This window comes from Mus caroli, chromosome 6 (assembly GCF_900094665.2).
Source record: "Mus caroli chromosome 6, CAROLI_EIJ_v1.1, whole genome shotgun sequence".
NCBI classification, from domain to species: Eukaryota; Metazoa; Chordata; class Mammalia; order Rodentia; family Muridae; genus Mus; species Mus caroli.
Window position 1 is genome coordinate 13,846,564 of NC_034575.1, and position 23,024 is coordinate 13,869,587.

A 23,024-nucleotide genomic window follows, 5' to 3' on the forward strand; every position below is an offset into this window, starting at 1 on the left:
TTTGTTTTATGGTGAAATGTTTATATATATATGTATATATATATATATATATATATATACACATATATATTTCCATTTGCTTCATATCCTCTATTAGTTTCATTGTGCCTCTGTTTAGTTTCTGTTTCAATGACCTGCCCATTGGTGAGAGTGAGGTGTTGAAGTCTCCCACTATTATTATGTGGGGTCCAATGTGTGTTTTGATCTTTAGTAGTTTCTTTTATGAATGTGGATGCTCTTTTATTTGGGGCATAGATGTTCAGAATTGAGACATTCTCTTGATTGATTTTTATCTTTGATGAATTTGAAGTGTCCTTTATATCTTTTAGTTGAAAGTCTATTTTTATTGGATATTAAGATCACAACCTCAACTTGTTTCTTGGGACCATTTGCTTGGTAGATTTTTTTTTTAGCTTTATCTGCATTTATTTTATGCTGAATTTATTCTCAGGCCATGAAAAATATGTAATGCTTCATGAATTTGCATGCCATCCTTGTGCAGGGGCCATGCTAATCTTTTCTGTATAGTTCCAATTTTAGTATATGTGCTGCCGAAGCAAGCACGGTAGACGTTTTCCAGACTCTAACTCTTACTTAGTGTCTGTCTTTGTCATTGAGGTGTATTTCTTATATATAACAAAATCCTGTTTGCATATCCAGTCTGTTAGCTTATGTATTTTTATAGGGGAATTGAGTCCATTGTTATTGAGAGATACTAAAGAGAGATGATTGTTAGTTCCTGTTATGTTTGTTGTTGTAGGTGGCATCACGTGTATGTGATTCTTACTTTTAGTTTTCTTGTGAGATGATTAATGTCTTGTTTTTCTTTGGTGTAGGTACCCTCCTTGTATTGGAGTTTTCCTTCAAAAATCCTCTGTAGGGCTGGATTGGTAGATAGATATTGTTTAAATTTGGTTTTGTCATTGAATATTTTGGTTTCTCCATCTATGATGATTGAGAGTTTTGTAGGCTATAGCAGCTTGAGTTGGCATTTGTGTTCTCTTAGAGTCCGAATGACCTCTGTCCAGGCTCTTCTGGTTTTTAGGGTCTCCATTGAGAAGTTTGGTGTAATTCTGGTAAGTCTGCCCATATATATTATTTGGCCTTTTTCTCTAACAGCTTTTAATATTTTTCTTTGTTCTGTGCATGTAGTGTTTTGATAATTATGTGAAGAGAGGGTTTTCTTTTCTGCTCCAATCTACATGGTGTTCTATAGGCTTCTTGTACTTTTATGGCCATCTCTTTCTTTAGGTTGGGGAAGTTTTCTTTTATGATTTTGTTGAAGACATTTTCTGGTCATTTCAGTAGGGAATCTTCACTCTCCTCTATTCCTATTATTCTTAAATTTGGTCTTTTCATTGTGTTCTGGATTTCCTGGATGTTTTGGGTTAGGAGTTTTTTGTTTTGGAATTTTATTTGACAGTTGTGTCAATATCTTCTAAGGTATCTTCTACATCTGAGATTCTCTCTTCTATCTCTTGTATTCTTTTGTTGATGCTTGCATCTGTAGTTCCTGACCTATTTCCTAGGGTTTCCATTTATAGGGTTGCCTCTGTTTGCTTCTATTTTTAGTTCATGGACTGCTTTATTCAATTCCTTAACCTGTTTGATTGTGTTTTCCTGTATTCCTTTAAGGGATTTATTTGTTTCCTCTTTAAGGGCTTCTACCTGTTTATCTGTGTTTTGCTGTATTTCTTTCAGTGAGTTATTTATATCATCTTAAAAGATTCTATTATCTTCATGGGATGGGATTTTTAGGTCAGCATCCTGGTTTTCAGGTGTGTTGGTGTATCTAGGGCTTGCTGTGGTGTAAGAACTTGGTTCTGATGGTGCCTGAGATATTGGCTTCTTTTGTGTATGGTCTTTTGCTTGCCTCTTGCCATCTGGTTATCTCTGGTGTTAACTGGCTTGGGTGTCTGTGTTTGGAGCCTGCCTCCTGTGTCCCTGGGTTGCTCCAGGTTTCCTGAGAGGCCTGTGGCCCTGGCTATAGCAGATCTCCTGGGAAGCCTTCAGACTCTGTGGTCTTCAGAAAAGCAGACAAGCTGATGGTCTGCCCAGGCTGAAGACTCAGGTCAGACAAACATTTTCTAAGCCAGCAATAAAAATACAAGAACATAGACTTCTGGGTGGTAGAGCATGGTATGGACTCTGTGTGATGCCTTCTTAGCAGAAAGGTTGCCACAAAATTTCACGTGAATCTTTCTATGTGGTCCAGAGCACAAAGTACCTTTGTCTGGATTACTTGTTCAAATCTTCCAGGAGCCACTGTGCTGTTTTTGTTTGTTCAGTTGTTGTTTTCCTTTACATATAATAATTTTAGCTTCACTTGTTTGGGGGGAGCTCCTTTGTATCTGGAGAACCTGCATAGTGCCAGAATTATGGACTAGCACTGTAGCCATATGCATTTCAGAAGTCTGTTCCCAGCAGGACTCTAGTTTGAGACAAAGAGAAAATTCCATTAACTGAAATTCCCCCCAATGCTATTTTTATGATGCTCTGACTATAGTTGCCAATGTCTTACTGTCATAAACTTACCTAGAATAATATTTTTTATATTTAAGAGAATTTAATGGCTCTTCTTTCTTATATTTTAATGGATAAAAGAAACAGATTTTCCCTGGAGTGTCCACTTAAATACTTAACTTTTAAACTGTAGGAAAATGATATTGGAGAAGTCAACTTTATTAGGTATTTCTCAGTTGTAATGTTTTGTTTTAAAGAAAACAGATTAGTCAACATAAAATATAAGAGAAAATTCATTAAAAACTAAAAATAGAAAATCTCTAACATCTTAGAAGTTATATGGACATATAAACTTTTAGGAACATCTAATAATTCCTTTATTTTCTAGAAAAATAAATCAAGACCAAAGAAAAAATGATTTGGTTAAAATCAGATACTTGATTATTAAAAATTGTATTTGATTTTATGTCTGCTAGTAATTACTTTACAGGAAGATATGCTATTTCATACTGCAATTCATGAGACACCTAAGAGTTATGATGGAGTGGTTATTTGTACAAATGTATTAAATAAAGCAATAAAATGCTATGATAGATTTTATGCAATGAAACTTTATGCTGAAGTTAAATATACATCACTATTTATGAAGTAATATCTTATATCTTTTTCTATTTCCAAAGCTGTGTTTGTAAATTGATGGCCAACAAAACTAGGATTTTGGTTACATCTAAAATGGAACACTTAAGGAAAGCTGACAAAATACTAATTTTGCATCAGGGCAGCAGCTATTTTTATGGGACATTTTCTGAGCTACAAAGTCTACGTCCAGACTTCAGTTCAAAACTCATGGGGTATGATACTTTTGACCAGTTTACTGAGGAAAGAAGAAGTTCAATTCTAACTGAGACCTTACGCAGGTTCTCAGTAGACGATTCCTCTGCCCCTTGGAACAAACCCAAACAGTCATTTAGACAGACTGGAGAGTTGGGAGAAAAAAGGAAGAACTCTATTTTAAATTCATTCAGCTCTGTAAGGAAAATTTCCATTGTGCAGAAGACTCCATTATGTATCGATGGAGAATCTGATGATCTCCAAGAAAAGAGACTGTCCCTAGTTCCAGATTCTGAACAGGGAGAGGCTGCTCTGCCGCGCAGCAACATGATTGCCACTGGCCCCACATTTCCAGGCAGAAGAAGACAGTCTGTTTTGGATCTGATGACATTCACACCCAACTCAGGCTCCAGTAATCTTCAGAGGACCAGAACTTCTATTCGAAAAATCTCCTTAGTCCCTCAGATAAGCTTAAATGAAGTGGATGTATATTCAAGGAGATTATCGCAAGATAGCACATTGAACATCACTGAAGAAATTAATGAAGAAGATTTAAAGGTATATACCCGTCAAGTCTTAAGATACATCTCATCCTAACCCCATAATTGGAGTAAATTTTGTCACATACTATGTATTTCATGGCATCCCATTGTGGGCTATGGGTTAAGGGTACATAGTCCATTACCTATGTAAGCAACTTGAAACATAAAACTATTTCTGGTTATCATTGAAATATCATCCCCACCCCACAAATGTGTGGTAAGCCAAAACAGGGCCTCAGTGTTGAGTTTTTCTACTAGACTCATGAAATGATATTCACTTTTATAACTTAATAATTGTCTCCTTTAGTGGTTTTCTAGGAAAAGGTGGAATAGAATATTATATAAACAAATACTTGCATTTATGTAGACACCAAAAAGTGTTTCTAAGGCATGGCCTTGATAAGGATTACACACACCTGGCTTCTTGACAAGACAAATTCACATTCCTGCCTGCATTTAGTTAGCATATAGTTTCTAACCTTTCAGATTTGTGTTGTGTTTTTTAAAGGGTTTCTCTACGGAAGATATGTGCAGCTCAGCATATATTAGTGACAGTAGTCAGATTAAAGTTCTTAACTCTGTGTGTTAAGGAGCAAAACGACCTCTCTTAAAATAGAAAGCAATGGAAAACAAGAGGGCTATTGTTTACCAAACAGTGGCTGTACCTTAGATGCAGTTAAAACAGAGTCCTAGTAGATGATATATTTAATGGTGCCCGTCTTTAATATAAAGTTAACTTTTGGGCAGTTGCAATTTATTTAGCATCTCTGGGCCTGAGTTCACTCTGTTGTGAAAGAAAGGGATAAGTAATTCTCAAAAATATATGCTCAATATTTCTATAATCTAAAACTTATTTGTTAAAAGGTAATTCATCTATATGATTTAATATCCATCTAAATAAAATTCCCAAATTGAAGTCTATACATTTTGGTTTGTGTGCATTTTAAAGAATGCTTTCTTTGCCTGATTTTGTTACTAAGTCATCAATTATTTCACCTTCCAGTCAACACACTTTTTGTCTCCTTAACTGTGACATCATTGTCCCTATTTACAAAGAAATAAAATAAAGTTCTGAGAAATTCAGTATCTTCTATCCATTCAAACATCCTACGATGTTACCTTTTGGTCTTGAATTTAAATAAAGGGCAGTTTAGTTCAACAATCTAATTTTTAATCAGTAAACCTTATTCCAGGTTAACAGGCTTCCTTCTTTGTGAGTCTAATGCTGCTTAATGAACTTCACGGATTTTATGAGGGCATCTTTTCCCTTTAGAATATATAGACTCTTTTTCTCACATTTTTATAATGTAGCTTCCAAAAGACAAAGGCTTTTAGAGGACTATATTTGTAATTGGATTTTGTAACTTAAGTCATAGCTAGAAAAGCAACCATGTAATGCCTAAGGACTATGCAAACATAAGCCAGCTTCTAAAATAGAAGACTCAAGTAGCTAGCAAGTTGTAATTGCCCTTGTCTCTGGATCACTGAATCAAGTTCAATCTTGAAGAGTTTGGGAGCTTCACTCATTTGACAAAAGGTGTAGGCTGTAAAGCATTTAAATGCTAAGGTTTGAGAAGTCTCACTGTGTTTGTTACTTTTAAAACTATATTGCTTGAGCAGACATCCTATTCTCTGTGGCCATCATCACCCGTGGCATTTTTAGTGGCTTATATTTTTTAAAGATACTTGGCTGTAAATGGTACTGTTCCCTTATTTCCCTGAATTCATAATAAAAGCTCAGTGGCAGCATGGAGTAGGATTGTCTCAGAATCACACTTCTTTTCTCAGGAGTGTTTTCTTGATGATGTGATAAAGATACCCCCGGTGACAACATGGAACACATACCTACGGTATTTCACTCTCCATAAAGGCTTACTGGTAGTGCTGATCTGGTGCGTGCTGGTTTTTCTGGTTGAGGTAAGTATGTTTGTTTGGAAATTGTAACTGTGAGTTTAAATTAAGGATAAAAAAAGCTGTATGTATTCATATGAGCATATACACATGTATATGTGCATGTGTACAACGGTAGTTTCCTGTAAAGTTCATAGCTTCTGAAAACCAACAGGAGCTGATGAGGCAGCTATGTGGTTAAGGGCACTGGTTGCTTTCCCAGAGAACCTAGTCAAATTCCCGGCCCCCACATGGTGTTTACAGCATCTGTAACTGAAGTCTCAGGAGTCTGGTACTCTTTTTGGCCTCTGTGAGAACAACATGTATGTACTACACAGACATGTGTGCAGGCAAAACATTCATACACAGAAAAATAAGTTAAAACTTTTAAAATCCACAGTTAGAATTACTATTGATATTTTAGTACTTCAGACATAAGGAAGTATGCATAAATACAAATGCTATATATGGTGAATTGTTATAAAATAAAAGTTATTGGAAATATTTTTGTAATCAGCATATTTTGATTCATATGTACTGTAAAGAGATTACTATAACAAAATCAATAACATAACTATGTCATCTCAAGTAAATTTTTTGTTGTTTTTGTGACAAGGGCTCCTAAAATCCACACATCTAACAAGTAAAATATAGTTTGTTATTTATAATCCTCACATCATTTATTACACCTCCATACATTTAGTTTTTAACAGATTCAGAATCCCAACCTACAAAGAGTGAATATGAGTTAAAGTTAAGTACTGAAAAGAATTCTAGATGTCTGTCTAGGTGATCTAATGAGGCAGGCAGTGACTCACGTGGTAATGATCCTTACTTGCCTGCTGCACCTTTGTCTCAGGCAGTGTCCATTGAGGGAAGCTTTCACAATGACATAATTACTTCATTGTGTGCTGACCTGCTGCACAAGAATGCAGTATTAGTCACTCTATTATTTTTCCCATTGCCATGATAAAGCACCTGAAAAGTTAAGGAAAGGGTATATATGTACATATATATATATATATATATATATATATATATATATATGTACATATATATTCTTGGTACTTGGTACATTCCCTCAAACAGAAAGCATATATATATAACCTTCCTAAACAGCACAGTAGCTTGAGACCAAGTATTCAAACACAGGAGTCTTTAGCACATTTTACATCCAAATCATCAATATTCACGTGAGGGAAAAAAAAGACATTTTGGGTAAGGAAGGCAGGGGACAGGGGCAGGGTTCATAGTGGACAAAATTCAATGATGCTCTTGTCAGAAAACAATCTAATGGTGTGCTTTTCTTTTTTTTCGTCTTCCTTCCTTCCTTCCTTCCTTCCTTCCTTCCATTTTTGTCAGTATCTTATAGGCATTGTCCGGTTAAATAGCTCTCAAATGCTAGATTAAAAGAAAGCAATGATATGCACAAATTTACAACTAAACAACATATTTGCTAATGTTTATGTTGTTTTCCTTCAATCAAAATTTACATAGACTTTAAGTCTAAACTTTTTTTCTTTGTGTCAGTGCCAATGTGTAGATTTCTTTTGGCTACTGGAATGTTTCTTGGTACATTCCATCATGGAACAGGTGCCAATCCACAGTGGCAGTTTAGTTTTTAAAGCACTGTTTAAGTCCTAAGTGACAAGAAATTCCCAAATACATATCCTCCTCCATTAAAGTGATTTAGATAATTTTAAATCTTAATAAGGGCTGTATTTCCATTTAGATTTATGACTTTATAGCATCTCTTCTGTATATGATCCCTTTTGTAACAGGAAATAAACTTTGTGGCCCACGCTATCGTTTCTTATTCCTTCACAGCTACTTAATCTAGTGGTGGGGAAAATTATATTTCTCAGTCATGTGTTATTTTGAAAAAGTATATATTTTGTATTTTCCCTCGAAAGCAATGTTGTCGCTAAGTTCTTAACACTGAACAAATAGACTAATATTTCTATTGTGCTGCTCTTTCTAGTCCCCCTTCTTAGCAGTGTATTATGGACAAGAGAGGGAAAATGTAAACACTGGATTAATGGATGTTTACAATAACCTGATGGTGTTTAGAGTGCAGCATCTCAAGATCCTGTTTGCTCCTTTGTCATGTGGTCTTTAAGACTGTGTCAAAGGACTGCTGTTTCTGTTTGTTAATAAGGAGTCCCTGAGTTGCTTTACATCAGTAATAAAATGGAGATTATACTGAACTTCTATAAAACTACCTTTGCTATTCAGTGTGATTTTAGGGTTATATTTGTCCCACAAAATATGTGAAAATCTGCAAATTATGGTGTATTTAATTACATGTGATATGGCACTGTGTGTTACCTCCCCACCTTAGGAATAAAAATGATTATTACTTATTTTGTCGCTGCTTCAGCGTGATCCTCCAAGAGTACCCCGCTTTGAAAAATTACATGAACTTTATATAGTCTTGAATCATTTTGAAGTGAAATAATAGTGTGTATTCCATTGTCTCTTTAATTCCCAAATATTTTTCCTAAAGGCTTCCTACCAAGTATTTGAAAATATTTTTTTCTACTGTAGTCAATAAATATAGTTTGGATTGGTCAATCTATGTGACAGACAAGAAAGTACTTTGTGAGGATCTAGGCCTCGTAAATACGTATTTCTCTTATTGCTCCTATTCAGAGGGTGTTGGCAGTGCCAGTGCTGCTGATGTTTCTGTTCTTGGATCAAAGGAGATGTGATGGAGAAGTGGCTCAGAACATGAGCCCACCTCGGGTCTCGAGTCATTTGATTAGTCTGAAGATTGAGGAAGACTTTCCTATAAGAATAAAGACATTTGCAAAGCTTAGATTATTACCAGATTTCTAGTTTTGCATTAACTTGGGTCTTAAGACATCAGAAGTTTTCCTTTTTTACTGAGACAGTACACAGAGACTATGTGTACATTGAGAAAACATGGCAATTAAAACAATGCCATTAGATCTTCATCATGAAAGTTAATAAGATAAACTAAAACAAAATATATTATTTACACAGACAACCCTTAACTTTCCTGTATGATTCAATAAACAGTGTTTGTGGAAAAATGAATGTGCAAAATGAGAGAGTGGAATTCCATAAGCTTCGTGTGCTCTTAACCAATAGCAATTGCTGAAGTGACTTCAGAGGTGGAAAGCCAAGACACTAAGAGTGTGTGCACTTTGATGTTGGTCATATTGAATTTAGAAATGGGTGTGGAAGGCTTAGATAAAGATGCTAGAAAAAAATCAACTGTGGATTGTTCCATTCCAGGTGGCTGCTTCTTTATTTGTGTTGTGGTTGCTTAAAAAGTGAGTATACCACACTTTATGTGGATTGTGTTTTGTTTATATTTAGAGATTTTAAACTATTTTAATATCTACTATGTTCATTACACCCTTCCATATTCCTGCTGATTATGAGGGGAGAAACCATGTTTCGGTAATTCTTCAATTTCTGAGGAGACTGGGTCCCAGAACAAAGATAATACCAAATTCTGCACTCGGGCTCCATGTGTAAAACTGTTTTTTACATATACAATACAATAGTATTTTGCATGTAGCCTAGGCATATCACCACATATACTTTAAAACATTTCTAGATTTATATGATGCCCAGTATAATGTAATTTTCATGTAAGTAGTTGTTATATCCTTTAGAGAAATGATGATAAGAAAAATAAGTATGTACGCATTCACTAAAGATGCAATTTTAAGAACAATTTTCTCAGTAAACTGATGGCTGAATCCATAGATACACAGAAGATATGAAAGGTTTACTATATTTGTTCAAGTTGAAAGCTGTTCAGTGCCTTTATCTCTTCATTTCTAAAATATATGTTGTTTTCGATTTTCATGAAATGCAACAAAATATATGAAGAAACAGTTCATATTTAATAGTTTCTACTAATTATTTTGTTCAAATAAGGATCAAGTACATCTATTTCAATTATGAGAAACCTTAACACCTTTTGGCAATACAAAATTTATAAAACTAAGGATGTAGTCTCTTTTAAAGTCAGCATTCCATGTTTCCTTATACTTATTTTTATTAGTGATTCAATTGACAAGTTTGGTTGTCAAATAATCTTTTTCTTTTGTTTTACAGCAACCCTGTTAACAGTGGAAACAATGGTACTAAAATTTCCAATAGCTCCTATGTTGTGATCATTACCAGTACCAGTTTCTATTATATTTTTTACATTTACGTGGGAGTGGCTGACACTTTGCTTGCCCTGAGCCTCTTCAGAGGTTTGCCGCTGGTGCATACGTTAATCACAGCATCAAAAATTTTGCACAGGAAAATGTTACACTCTATTCTTCATGCCCCTATGTCGACCATCAGCAAGCTGAAAGCAGGTACTTGTGACTAGGTATAAAGTGGAGCTGCCCGCTTGCCATCTGTGGGGCTCATCGGCCTGCCTGCCTTCAGTAGCAGCATGAGCTGGAACACAGGCATCTGCCCCTCATCCAACTACCTTGTTTGGCATTTCTAAGATACTGCAGGCAAGCATACCCATGCTCCCCAGCATTTCTGTATCAGCCTAGTAGAGTAAATTATCTTGTTACAATGTGATTTGGGTTCAATGGACTCACTTGAAGCAACCTCTTTTGGATAACTTGGCCTTCTCACATACTTATCTTGATGGGAAAAAAATAACTGTTTCTTGTGACTCTTCAAGAGTGGTCATATGAATGCGTTGGATGACTTCTGGGGGGAGGGGGATAGTTTTTGATTATTATGAGACAATTATAGTACATGCTCCTTGTATAATGCATTTGACACCAATTTAATTACAGTCACAGAAAGTAAGATAATTTGAAAAATAGAAAGAAACATTTCAAAACCTATGGCAAGAAGGGTCTTTGAAAATGTGGTGCATTGATTCACCTATGAATTAGCTTACTTTAAAGACCATGAAGATAATAAGCCTCCTAAGTTCTCCTTCACTGGAGAGCCTGCTGGGTGGCATTAAGCCAGGGAAGTCCTGGCGCATACAAATAAATAAAGTACCATTCATGTCAGGCATAGAAATTCAACCAAATGTAGAGAAAGCTACAGTATTGAAACTTTTTACTGTAATCTGTTTCTAAAAATCTCAAATGTGCATCAGATTTTTTTTAGGTGACAAAATTAAGTGTTGATGTATGAGAAAGATTATATTTATACTGGAGCCCTTATGCCTCGGCAAAGGGTTGCCTCATTTGCATATGATCCTGGTCATCCTCTTTTATTCTAAGAATCTTAAAACTAAGGGAATGGGCAATTCACTAGACCTAGTGAGTTTAAGAGAGGCGTTCTCTCACGTTTCTGGCAGAATTGAACATGGACACGTGGAAAGGACACAGACATTTGAGGCTTAGGCTTAGTTTGGCCACACACCAATGGTAGTTATGGCTGTCAGCAGCCTATGTGAAATGAATATTAGCATATTTCTGCCATTCTTTTCTGTGGGGTTGTTGCTCTCAAAGGAAGTGAACTAGCCATCCTCTCTCTCCCAAAATCCACTCACAGCGCCTTCTCCGCCCTCTCTGTTTTCCTTATCAGTGATCACCATACATTCTTCTTTTCTCATTTGTCTTCCCAAAATGTCATCTGTGTCTCAGGTTAATTCTTAACCACTTTATGTTGTGTTCCTCCTTATTCAACCTCCTGGAGCTAAAGCTGCAAGATGACCTCGAAAGATTTCCAATCAGCCTGCACTTATTATTTGGTTGCTGTGGTACATATAGATTGCTTTTAATTAAAAAAAGTTATTAGATTCATGGTTTATGATTCTCGTCTGATACTGAATTATTTTGCTATACTTTGCAACAACTTGGAATTTCCCTTAGATGAGCTCTTCAGAATTGTGCATTGGCCATGCTTCTCCTTGACAGTAATTTTCTCTGCCTTTTTTATTTTCTTCTGTTACTTTCTCCCACTTTGTCATACTCAAGTGACCTTTCGATCATACAGACACATAATAAAGGTCCTGAGCAAAGTGAGGTTATAATACACAGATGCTCCTGATTGAAATAAAATTTGAAATATAAATGTCACTATGAGTATACTATTTTGCCCAAGAATACTTTCAGTTTTAAATAGTTATTACAAATGTCATGGAATATACATTATTTCTCTGAGTTATTTATGGAAGGATATCCATAATGTGTATCCATATAATATATTCATAAAATATCCTAAATGAATATGTTAACTAATATATCACATGGCTGCATAAGGCTTTTTACTTTTGTCTGTGGGTCATATAAGATAGACATGGAATTATCTATCCTATTGACTTCAAAATCTACTATCTGGGAAAAGAGATAAGTTATATGTACACACACAAGCAGCTGTGAGATACAGCACGTATGTAGTCTCTGCAACTCAGGCGTACAGACAAGTACAGGAAGAGATTTTTTTCCAGATGCAGTAAATACCCTACTCTCTTGCAGACAGGCTATTTGAGTTAAACCAGGAAAGAGGTACAGATTTGACAAGAGGAGACAGGGCTTTTAGATAGAAAGAAGCAACACATAGGCAAAGTAGTAAAAGGGTAGACTAAAGAAGACATACTTACCAGAAGCAGTGGATTTAAATAGCAGGATCCAGTTTAGTTAAGGACAAATTATGGGAAACTATTAAATATTAAAGAATTTTGGACTTTAATCCAGTAAGTAATAGTGAACGAGTGATAAGGTTGCCATAGCGTTGTGTTACACTTTATCTGTTTGCTTAGCTCCTTTTTTAGAAGATGAATTCCTGCACTACAAGGAGAATGACTTAATCACCTCCCTGTAGCCAGCATTGCCAAAGCATGTAGTAGACATGGAATTTTTAGTTCATTGAGGCAACAATCAAGACTCAGATGGGTGAGTCTGGAATTTAGAATACAGGTTGAAGCTTATATTCCCAGTAAAGAAGATAGACAAAATAAAAAAGGAAGTCTGGTGTGTACTGAGAGAGACAGCTGTGGGGTTTGGATCAGCATATCTAAATGTCAGAGAACTCCACAGGGAGGGTGTATGTGCCCTGTTTGATGGAGTTGAACATAAAAAATTGATGAAAGCACCGCCATTAAGACACCTTGAAACTGAGAGCAGCAGAAGTGAGGCCCAAGGGGTACGATGACCAGACATTCCTACCCTTAATTATAGTAAGAACTTGATTAAAGACAATGCTTGGAGCTGAGTCATAGGGGACTATGTGTTTTATAAAAGTTCAAAAGTAGGAGGCAATAACTTAAATACATACTTAGAATTCTCAACAAAGCTAATATTTGTAAGTTCTTGAATTTCTGACTAGATGATAATTCTTATTTTAAATGCTTTTGCTGTGCTGTGAATTTAGGATAAAATATATTGGTGTCCTTCTAAAAGTGATTAATATTTGAGAATATTTATTTGTATCACAGGTGGGATTCTTAACAGATTCTCCAAAGATATAGCAATTTTGGATGACTTTCTGCCTCTTACCATATTTGACTTCATTCAGGTTTGTAAAGAATAACTATTATCGAGTTTTTCTATTTGCCATAAAGTTTTGTGAATAGTTTCAAAAGGAAGCAAGTGAATTTGTTGCTAATTTTCCACACACTAGTTGAAGTCCTGGCTAGTGAATAAGTTTTATGAAGAGGCGCAATGTTTAATAGTCATAAATTTAGTGAATTCAGTAACTAGCTATGTCTGTCTATTTCAGGCAGGCCCAGGATACGATACTATCCTCTTGAATTGGTTTGAAAGGTACAAAAGAGTTTTCCACCTAATCATTGACCATAAAATTTGACTGATAGAACATTTCTTAAGTCCAACACTGAAATGAAAATGAAGTTCCTGGAGAGGCTACACTCTAATCCAGCCATACCCATGAACACTTAAACACAAATTTAGCTAAGCCATTTCCCACAAAAATATAACTTAATGGAAGGATGAAAAATGGATTGTTGAAAACCGTGAAGGAAAAGAAATATTCAGATTCTCTGAGGCTCTCCCTTAGTGACTACTGTGACAGACCTCCAGGGTAGCCATGCTATGGAGATGACTGAAAGTCACTTAATAACAAAAGAAGGCCGGCCATGTAGTGGAAACCAAAGTGACCTTGAAAGCATCACATTAGGACTGCCAAGTCAAAGGACTTACAGGAGTTGTAAGCTGATACGCTTGCCTGTTGAATCAGGCACAGTTTTCTGAGCTCCCTGTTGGCTTCCTGAAGCTTCAGAGAGCAAATGCACTGAAGAAATAGTTGTAACACAACACTGTCCTTGTTGGAATGACACATTCTCATAGCTTGTCCCTTCTCTTCTCTTTAAAATAGTACTGCATTTCTGAAAACTTGAAAAAATGTGGAACTATTACCCCTGTATGTATACACACAAGCCACATCAGCAGATGCAGAGAAACCAGCTGTTGGTTTACCTCCTCTGAAATGATTGACATAATTAAATACACTTACTGTACTAAGTGAACTGTGTTTTGGATTTCCTTCATTGCTGTGTTTAAAGATATAACTTTACGATAGCAGCACCTACTGGAATTTTTTAAACCCAAGTTTTGATTTATGTACTCAAAAGTGTTAGTTTATGTGTGTTTCTTTAACATGAGGCATTTGTTTCCCATTCTCGGAAAATAAACCATAGGTCCATAATATAAATATACTAAATACTATATACTAATATAATATAATGCAATATAATATAGTATGGTTAAAAACTGGAATGTGGGTATCTATCTGAATCTGTCTATAAAAGTCTTAAAAATGGTGCTTGAGTGATATATATTTTTTAATGGTCTCCTAAGTATCTTTTGTTATTTAGTTTACCTCAGAAATCTGGGAGAGCTAATTTTCAAATATTTTTCTTACAAATTAAAGGTTATTTGACATTTGTGATGGCTTTCAAATCCTTTTATGTATCTTAAACAGTTTAAGCTGCTAAAGCTTCATGAGGTAGCAAATCTCTCAAAGCTTTCTTTTGAGCTGAGATCTACCCTGCCCATTTCCCTTCAGGACACCAGCCAGAAAGCCCATGGAAACTAGTGGAGAATTAGCATATGAAAGTTACACTAAGTTGGTTTTAAAGTTTGCATATGCTGGATGTCAGGTGGACCATTCATTTGGTAAACTGTAGTGAGGTTGCAAACAGTCTTCTAATTTTCTGGGGTGTAATATAGTAAGATGTCTACATTGCATGGCAGAATTTATTTTGATAGTGTGGATAGAAAAAATACTTAATTTCAAATTAAATCCATCTACTATAACCTTTTGAGTTACTGGAGTATCTCTAGTTATTACAGTAGGCATAGGTGAGCTGAGATATAAGTAACTTATTAAATAATACTCCTTTCAATATTAAATATGAAAAATTAGAGTCAGAAAAGTGAACTTGTCAACATGACTAAACCTGTGTTTAAAAGAGATATTTGTAACTTAAAATGTTCTGTTAAGAATGTTTCATTTTAAACGACTCCAACAAAATCACAAAAGATAATATTGATACTAAAATTATTTTGAAATTTTAATTTTTTAATGGACTGGATGAAGAAAATCATAATCATTTAACATTTACTTCTTATAAAATTTATAGTGTGTGATAAATAAAATTATCCCAAGAATAGAAAGCACCATGTAAAACTTCAACAGCTGAACTATCATATCAGCAAACTAAACAATTTTAACAATTGTTTCTATGCAGCCTGCAGATACTGCCTTTGAGCTGGCACCTTATTCATGGATGCATGTTTCCCTACTGAGAATAGTGCAGTCTAAGAACATGTGTAGACACAACTCAGCAATGCCCCTGTCCACTTTACAAAGTGAAAACGTCTCTCACTACCATATTTTCTTTGACCCCACAGTTGGTGTTCATTGTGATTGGAGCTATAATAGTCGTCTCGGCATTACAACCCTACATCTTCCTAGCGACGGTGCCAGGGCTAGTAGTCTTTATATTACTGAGGGCGTACTTCCTTCATACCGCACAGCAGCTCAAACAACTGGAATCTGAAGGTACAGCATGGAATGGATTGCAGGGGTTCCTGGAAGTGGGGGAGGGGGACCACAGGAGCTTTTTGTAAACATTTACTTACCACTATAACTTTAACCTGCTTTAAATCTCTATATAACAATGGTGTGTGTGTGTGTGTGTGTGTCTGTGTCTGTGTCTGTGTCTGAGTAGTAGCAGTAGCAGTAGCAGTAGCAGTAGCAGTAGCAGTAGCAGTAGCAGTAGCAGTAGCAGTAGCAGTAGCAGTAGCAGTAGCATGTGTGTGGCATACTTGCTCATGCAGGCATGTGTGGGAACCAAAGGCTACCTTTGTCAATTGCTTCTCTTCTTTTTTCCTTCTCATCTTCTCTCTACTTCCTCCTTCTCTGTTCCCTCCCTTCCCTCTCCCTCCCTCCCCCCTCCCCCCACCATCCCTCTTTTCTTCCTTCCTCCCTTTCTTCCTTCCCTTCTCTCTCTCTCATGAGTTTCTCATAGAACCTGGCATTTGCTGGTTCAGCTGGAATGGCTGGCCAGGGAGGCCTGGGACCCAAGTGTCTTCATCTCTAGCATTACAGACATTCAGTACAGGCCCAAAGTTTTACTTGGAATGTGTGCTTAGAATCTGACCTCAGGTTCTTATGTTTGTGTAGCAGACATATTACCAACTGAACTCTCCCAGCCCAACAATGAAACTTATAAAGTACATGAGGATTGACTTTGTTAACAACTATGGCTTTGTTTTGGCTTTCAAACAGGTGTATATCCTTACCATTGTGTATGCATAGACATGTATATGTTCTTATACTGCTCAAAGTCAAAAACAGCAATGCTATTTTTCCTCAGATTTTCTCCCAGATTTCAAGTGAGACTGGATGGAATTCTTCCATTTGGCTTATCATCTTCAGGCCTTTCCTTAATGGCCTGGCTTCTTTTGGTTAATCTTTGCTCGGTTTACTTAGGAAGCATCTCTTCCAGAAGGAACCTTGGTGTGAGGCAATTATTTTTAAGAGAGTAAACTTAATGTGTGTTTCTACTTTGAAACTTAGGAGCTAAATCGGTTCACAGAAATTCTACACTGAGAGACTTAGAGATTGAGTCTAAAGACAAAACCCATTTTCTCAGCAGTTACTAATTTAGGATTAGCCAAGAATATTGACTACTCTTAGACAAGGAAATGTGAGTTAACAAGGAAAGTGGTTCTGTCCACCACCTACCTATCTACCATGGTCAGCAGGTAAAAGGCAGGGCCATGCACTTTAAAAGTAAGTTCTGGTTTCAGTGAGAGGCCCACACCATAGATGCTTATGGTGAAGTTACTCTGGAATTCATCTTTGTCAGAAACATGGTAGGATGAAATTCTGTTCTGTATTGCAAGCTGTACATTATCTCCTATGGGATGATTTACAGGCAGGAGTCCAATTTTCACCCACCTTGTGACAAGCTTAAAAGGACTCTGGACGCTTCGAGCCTTCCGACGCCAGACTTACTTTGAAACTCTGTTCCACAAAGCTCTGAATTTGCACACTGCCAACTGGTTTATGTACCTGGCAACCTTGCGCTGGTTCCAAATGAGAATAGACATGATTTTTGTCCTCTTCTTCATTGTTGTTACCTTCATCTCCATTTTAACAACAGGTAATCTGAACTTATTTTTTTGTCAATGATTAAAATGCCATATGCTTTTATTAAAATATTTAGATGCTTTTAAGTCGACCTGTAGAGCTTGCAAGTAATTTCTTTGCATTTCTGTTGTTTTGTTTCTAAATAATTTATTTAAAGGTTTATATGGTATTGTTACTAGTTTCACTATTTTAAGAATAATGAGACACTGAGTCAGATAGCAAATATGTGACTGACAAGAAAAACGTCTTTTCATGCCAATGTTGGAAATCTAAATGGGGAAAGAAAAACATGTATACACATGCACACACATACACACACTTACCCTTTCACACTTCCTGTAAAATTTCTTCATTTAACAACTACTTATTGGTAAAAATTCTTGTGTAATATGAATTTGAATAAATAAAATTAGCATAGAAGTAAAATAACTGACATAAAAGTGAATTATTTTTCAAATAAAAATGTTCTGAAATTTAGGATCTTCAAGGAAAAAATAAGTCACAATAAGAAAAATTAAAATCTATTCAGATAAATGAGTATTTTAAGGTGCTGGATTTCTGAGTCAAAATGCTATGTGACTTATATATAACATTTTATTATATATAAAATATTGTATACTATTTATAGCAAAATTTCAGAGTGAATGACACGTCAATGCCATATTTGCAACATTATTTGATTATAAGAACAGAATTGCTCAACTCCAATAAAGCAGCCTTTGACGAGTTATCAAATTGTGTCATGCAGCCTCAGGGGGGTATCACACTTGGTTATCTGAAGGAACCAGAACAGGCACTGGAGAGTCAGGCATAAGTATGACTCATGTAGATACTGGTTTGTGTTCTCTTCATTCCGTGGATAATGCATTTCTTTCTCACTCTGTCTTTCTGTATCTCTCTGTCTTTCTCTGTCTCTCTATGTCATATCTATATCTATCTATATCTATATACACACATATATAGGATTATATATTTGTATATAATAAATGTATATTATGTATATATTTCATATATAATGCATATATAATGTATACACATATAACATTTACATATATATATGAGAGAGAGAGAGAGAGAGAGAGATGTGTATGTGTCTCCCTCTCTCTTCCTCCCTGCCCTCTCTCAGAATAATAGATATCTCCATTTAACAGGACCATAACACATGAGCTTCATTCTTCTTCTTGAATTAATGGTATGGATCCTGAGTCCAATTATTAAATCCTAGAGAAGACAGAAAACATATCCCTTTTGGCTTTGGGCCCTGCAGATTGACAACTGCTATGAGGATGGTTAACTTACCCATATATTGCTTTTGTCATGCATGGCTATGACATGAATCTATATGTAGGTATATTTGTGGATACACATACAGTCATTTTGACACCTTAAAAATAATTTTTGGAAGGTAGAATATTGATTATTTGTATATAAGGTAATTCAGAGGGAATCAAGGTGACTAAATTACATGGATTAAGACTTCACAATTAACTCAAGCCAATGTATCACATGCTGTATCAGACTGTATATTATGACTAAGTCCTGGGTTACCAAGGCCAGTAGTCAAAACCTTTACTAGTCAACACAGTAGAACCTCCAACTGGGATGAGCAGCACAGCCCAGGAACCCAGCCATAAGCAACCAACTCTATTGGTCTTAATTTTATTGATGATATTAACTTACATTAATTTACAGCCATTAATTAACTTCTTTAATTCCCTAATTGTGTGGGCAGATGCGCACTAATAACGCTCTTATAATATTGTGCAATATTTTGTGTAATACAGTATAGTCTTGTTTGTAATAAATGACCAGTGATTATTAAATTATATTACTTGGTATTAAAATTTTACCTTACTTTGTTTTAGCCCTCAGAATAAGAAATATATAAGGGACCTATATAAAATGAACTATTAACAATTTTCAATACATTATTTGATGTTAACACAGCATAATTTGTGTTATCTATGGTGTACCTAAAAAGGAGAAAATGACAGCATGAAAATTTTCAGCCATTAATAGGATGACTTATTCATCTTGATGTTTAACTTTATAGTAATTTAATGCTAGATTAAGCATTGTCACTTGGGATATGATATCGTAAGTTTAAAATAATTTATGAACACTTATCTTAAAAATGTTTGTAGTCATAATCCTCATTTTTTAAAATTTTAATTAGTTGCCCTTCCTAATCCTAAATGAAATTTACTCTTAAATAACATATTAACACTGTTCTTTTCAAGCATATTGGGCATTTTTCTTCTTGCTTTTAATGTAATGGGCAAACTTCTCCCTTAAGTGGCTGGGATTAGTTTTCTGTCTGCCTGGTGACATGTGAAGACTCCTTTCTTAGAAACAGCTTTTGATGAGCAGAGATCACGACCCTTACAGAGGTGCTCAGCACATGTGCTAGTGCTACTCGGATGGATGTGGCCCTCCTTTGAGTTCTGTACAGGATCTCATTTCTTAAGTATTTTTATTTATTTATTCACTCATTTATGGTGTGGTGTTCAACCAGTGTTTGTTTATATTGTTACATACAGAGTAAGAGTAGACAATTCCTCACTACAAACATTACCTTCAAGACCTAAGCATCATTTAAAAGTGCAGCAGTTCCCAATATTCAGTCACGATTTGATTTTAAATTCTGGTTGAAAGCTTACTCAATGAAGGCATTATTGTTCAAAGGAGTCACTAAAACTGCATTAAATTGAAACATCAATTTATTGGCAAGCGATGAGAGAGAGATGAATACAATAATTCACAGAAGAGAGAAATAACATATACTTTGTTCAAAACCCTTTTCCATGTCTAGGTGAAGGAGAAGGAACAGCTGGTATTATTCTAACTTTAGCTATGAATATCATGAGTACTTTGCAGTGGGCTGTGAACTCAAGCATTGATACAGATAGCTTGGTAAGTTACTATTTTTAATTTTATGAAAAGTTGAGAGAACAAAACAAAAAGAGTAGGCACTAACATAAGAAATATATATATTATTCAGTTTAAGAAGTAAAATGTTCAGGTTACTTTAAGGACATTCTGTATCCCACATTAAGCTGTGGCATGATTTATCTTTCGTCCTCATGGATTATCATTGTGAATACTCTTGCACATGTGTCTCTGCCCTGGAGTTTTCCAAAGCAAATCCTAGGAGTGGAAGACATTGCTGAGGTTAGAATTTCCCCAAACTTGGCTTCACTAACGCCAAATTACTCCAGTCTGTTGTGCCACTATATACTTCAAGCAAGAGAGCATGTGAATGTTTCCAGCAGTATTTCTTATTCAGGCTTTTACAATGTTGCCAGCCTGATGAATGTGAAGTAACTACTAAAATTTCTGGATAACTTAGTAAGTCTCTATTGTTGACCACTTGGATTTTTATTGTTGTTTATTTCTGTTAAATGCTTGTTTCTGTTATTTGCAACCTGATGAGGTTTGCTGTGCTTGTTTGTTTTTCCTTACTTTATAGGTGTTCTTAAGTCCTGGATCAGTCATCAGTTCTATACATTTAAATGGCCCTCGAGCCAGTACCTTTACTCACAGTATACCTTGATGAACTGAAACATTGAATTTGATGCAGAGTAGTTTATTTTCCTTTACCTTTATGGCTTGTGCATTTGGTGTCTTGTTTATGAAATCCTTCTGTATATTAGGTTTCCACATTCAGCAGCTTGACATTTTTCATAATCCTCTTGTCTTATTTTGAAAATGTCTGGTCATAGTGTTTGTCATTGCTCTGTTCCTTTGTGCTTAACTGATGCTGTCTTGCATTTGAGGACTTTGTGTGTTCAAAGACCATATTAGGTGTATTCTTCTTCCATAGAGTGAGAGCCTGAAGTGATATTTGTGTGCTAAAATGATACAAAGGACTACTAATTCACAAGGGCCAGGGCAAGAAATGAAAGGAGGCTCCATAGACTTCCCTATTTATATTTTAATAAAAGCCATTTTATCAGTTAGACTTTAGAATTGGCCTGAGAACGTCATAACTGATTACTTTTTACACTTTACATTTATTTGTGTTGGTAAGGAATGTCCATGCCACAGTGTGAGTGTGGAGGAGTTCAAAGGGAAACTTGTGGTGCTCACCTCCCTCTTTTCACCATGTGGGTCCTAGGGACTGAACTCAAGTCATCAGGCTTAGGAGCAGTTGCCATCACATGATGCTCTGTCATTGCTGGCCTGTCACTGAAGCTTAAGGCTTTTGACATACATTCATCCATTCCTTACGTCATTTCTAAGAGGCCTAGAATCCATACAAATCCCTTTACTTCCATTTTCAGACACACATTCATGTGATTGCAAAATTTCCATAGTTATAATATATAAATACATACAGTATATTTTTCATAAATATGTCACAAGGTAAAAAACTAAAATCTTTTAAAGCCTCTTCTTGCTTGTGCATTTTCATCATTTCCGGAGGCATCTTAGTAATTCCTTGAAATACAGTTTTCTTAGGTTTTATTTTTCTTAATTAGACCAGTCCCTAGTCTCTTCTCCACACTTCTTGGTTTTGTGTTGGAATTAGCTGAAGAATATTATATAAATTCTGTTTCTACTTACTTAAATTTTTAAAACTATGACTTCATAATTCAAAACCCTTGTGCACATTACATATTTCTTTACATAAAAAAATCTCTTCTTGTACATGTAACAATTTCCTTTGCAGCATTAATTTTCTGGCTTAATCACATAGCCAAACTTTTGACATTGCAACACAATGTTGTCACCTGCAGAGTTCACACTCAAGATATGTACAGTTAAGCTCCTAAACTTAGTAACACATATACAACCTAAGATTTTCAGTAAGTAGTAAGTTTATGATTTGTATTGGGCTTCTTTTATAGCTCTGTTTGTGCAGCTGGAAGTGGCCTGTGAACTGTGGGTTGGACAGTCCTGTTGGAATAGCCTTTGCACAGGCTGACAAAACCGTTGCTAAATACATTACTACTTCATGTATCTAGTGTCCATGAAAGACACTTTAAGGTATTTCTCCAGGTTTTCCCCTGGGTATGCTAGATTTTGTTGTCTGACATTGTTATCTTTCATGGTGTGTGAAAGGACCCTTTACAGACCTATTGTGTTTATGACATGGTCTATGAAATGTATCAATATTTGCAGTTGATTACATTTTCAAAAGTAATGCTCTTTTGTTTAATATCAAAGAGCATATGTTAGTTTGCATTCCTTTGCCAAGCAATGCTGGTGGGCCTTCCTGGGTGTTGGTGGTCCCTTTCTGCTATTAACTGCCATCGTGCGAGACTAACCTGCACTGCTGCTAAAACTACCCAGTAGTGCTCTTCTTTCCACCTCTTCCTTGGGAATCTGAAGGGAGAATGTCTGATCAGTGCTTTCAGATTCCACATCCACCTGATGTAACCCCCAAGGTTTTACAACACTAATCAAAAACTCAGTGTGACATCATTTTATCTTACTGTGTTTTCAACTGCATCAAGAGTGATCTGAGTTTAAAATGGAACAAACACAATGTTTTCTTTACTATATTATAAAGCTAAGTGCAAGGCTATTCAGGAAAAAGCTTCAGAGTTGGAATAATTACTTCATTTACCCATCTGTCCCAAATTAAAAATTAATACAGCCAATTTGACTATGAAGTTATGAACATAGCAGTATAACTTTGTTTTTATTTTCTACCCATTACACACCCACAGATCTCTAGCATTTTTTATCTCTCAGCTATTAAATCCAATATCACAACAACAC

General features: G+C 35.6%; 1 protein-coding gene and 1 non-coding gene across 2 annotated transcripts in view; one reads left to right on the forward strand and one right to left on the reverse strand.

Annotated features, from left to right (window-relative positions):
- Cftr (CF transmembrane conductance regulator) overlaps window positions 1-23,024 on the forward strand; it is a 145,559-nt gene that overhangs the window by 86,364 nt on the left and 36,171 nt on the right. Inside the window, exons 15-22 of the mRNA XM_021164958.1 lie at window positions 3,144-3,852; window positions 5,625-5,753; window positions 8,988-9,025; window positions 9,822-10,072; window positions 13,114-13,193; window positions 15,551-15,701; window positions 17,083-17,310; window positions 20,110-20,210. Of these exons, the coding sequence (XP_021020617.1) occupies window positions 3,144-3,852; window positions 5,625-5,753; window positions 8,988-9,025; window positions 9,822-10,072; window positions 13,114-13,193; window positions 15,551-15,701; window positions 17,083-17,310; window positions 20,110-20,210 (1,687 nt within the window). The remainder of the gene's footprint in view (window positions 1-3,143; window positions 3,853-5,624; window positions 5,754-8,987; window positions 9,026-9,821; window positions 10,073-13,113; window positions 13,194-15,550; window positions 15,702-17,082; window positions 17,311-20,109; window positions 20,211-23,024) is intronic.
- Window positions 458-564, reverse strand: LOC115031463. Its single transcript, XR_003837083.1, has one exon. It is a non-coding gene; the product is annotated as a U6 spliceosomal RNA (small nuclear RNA).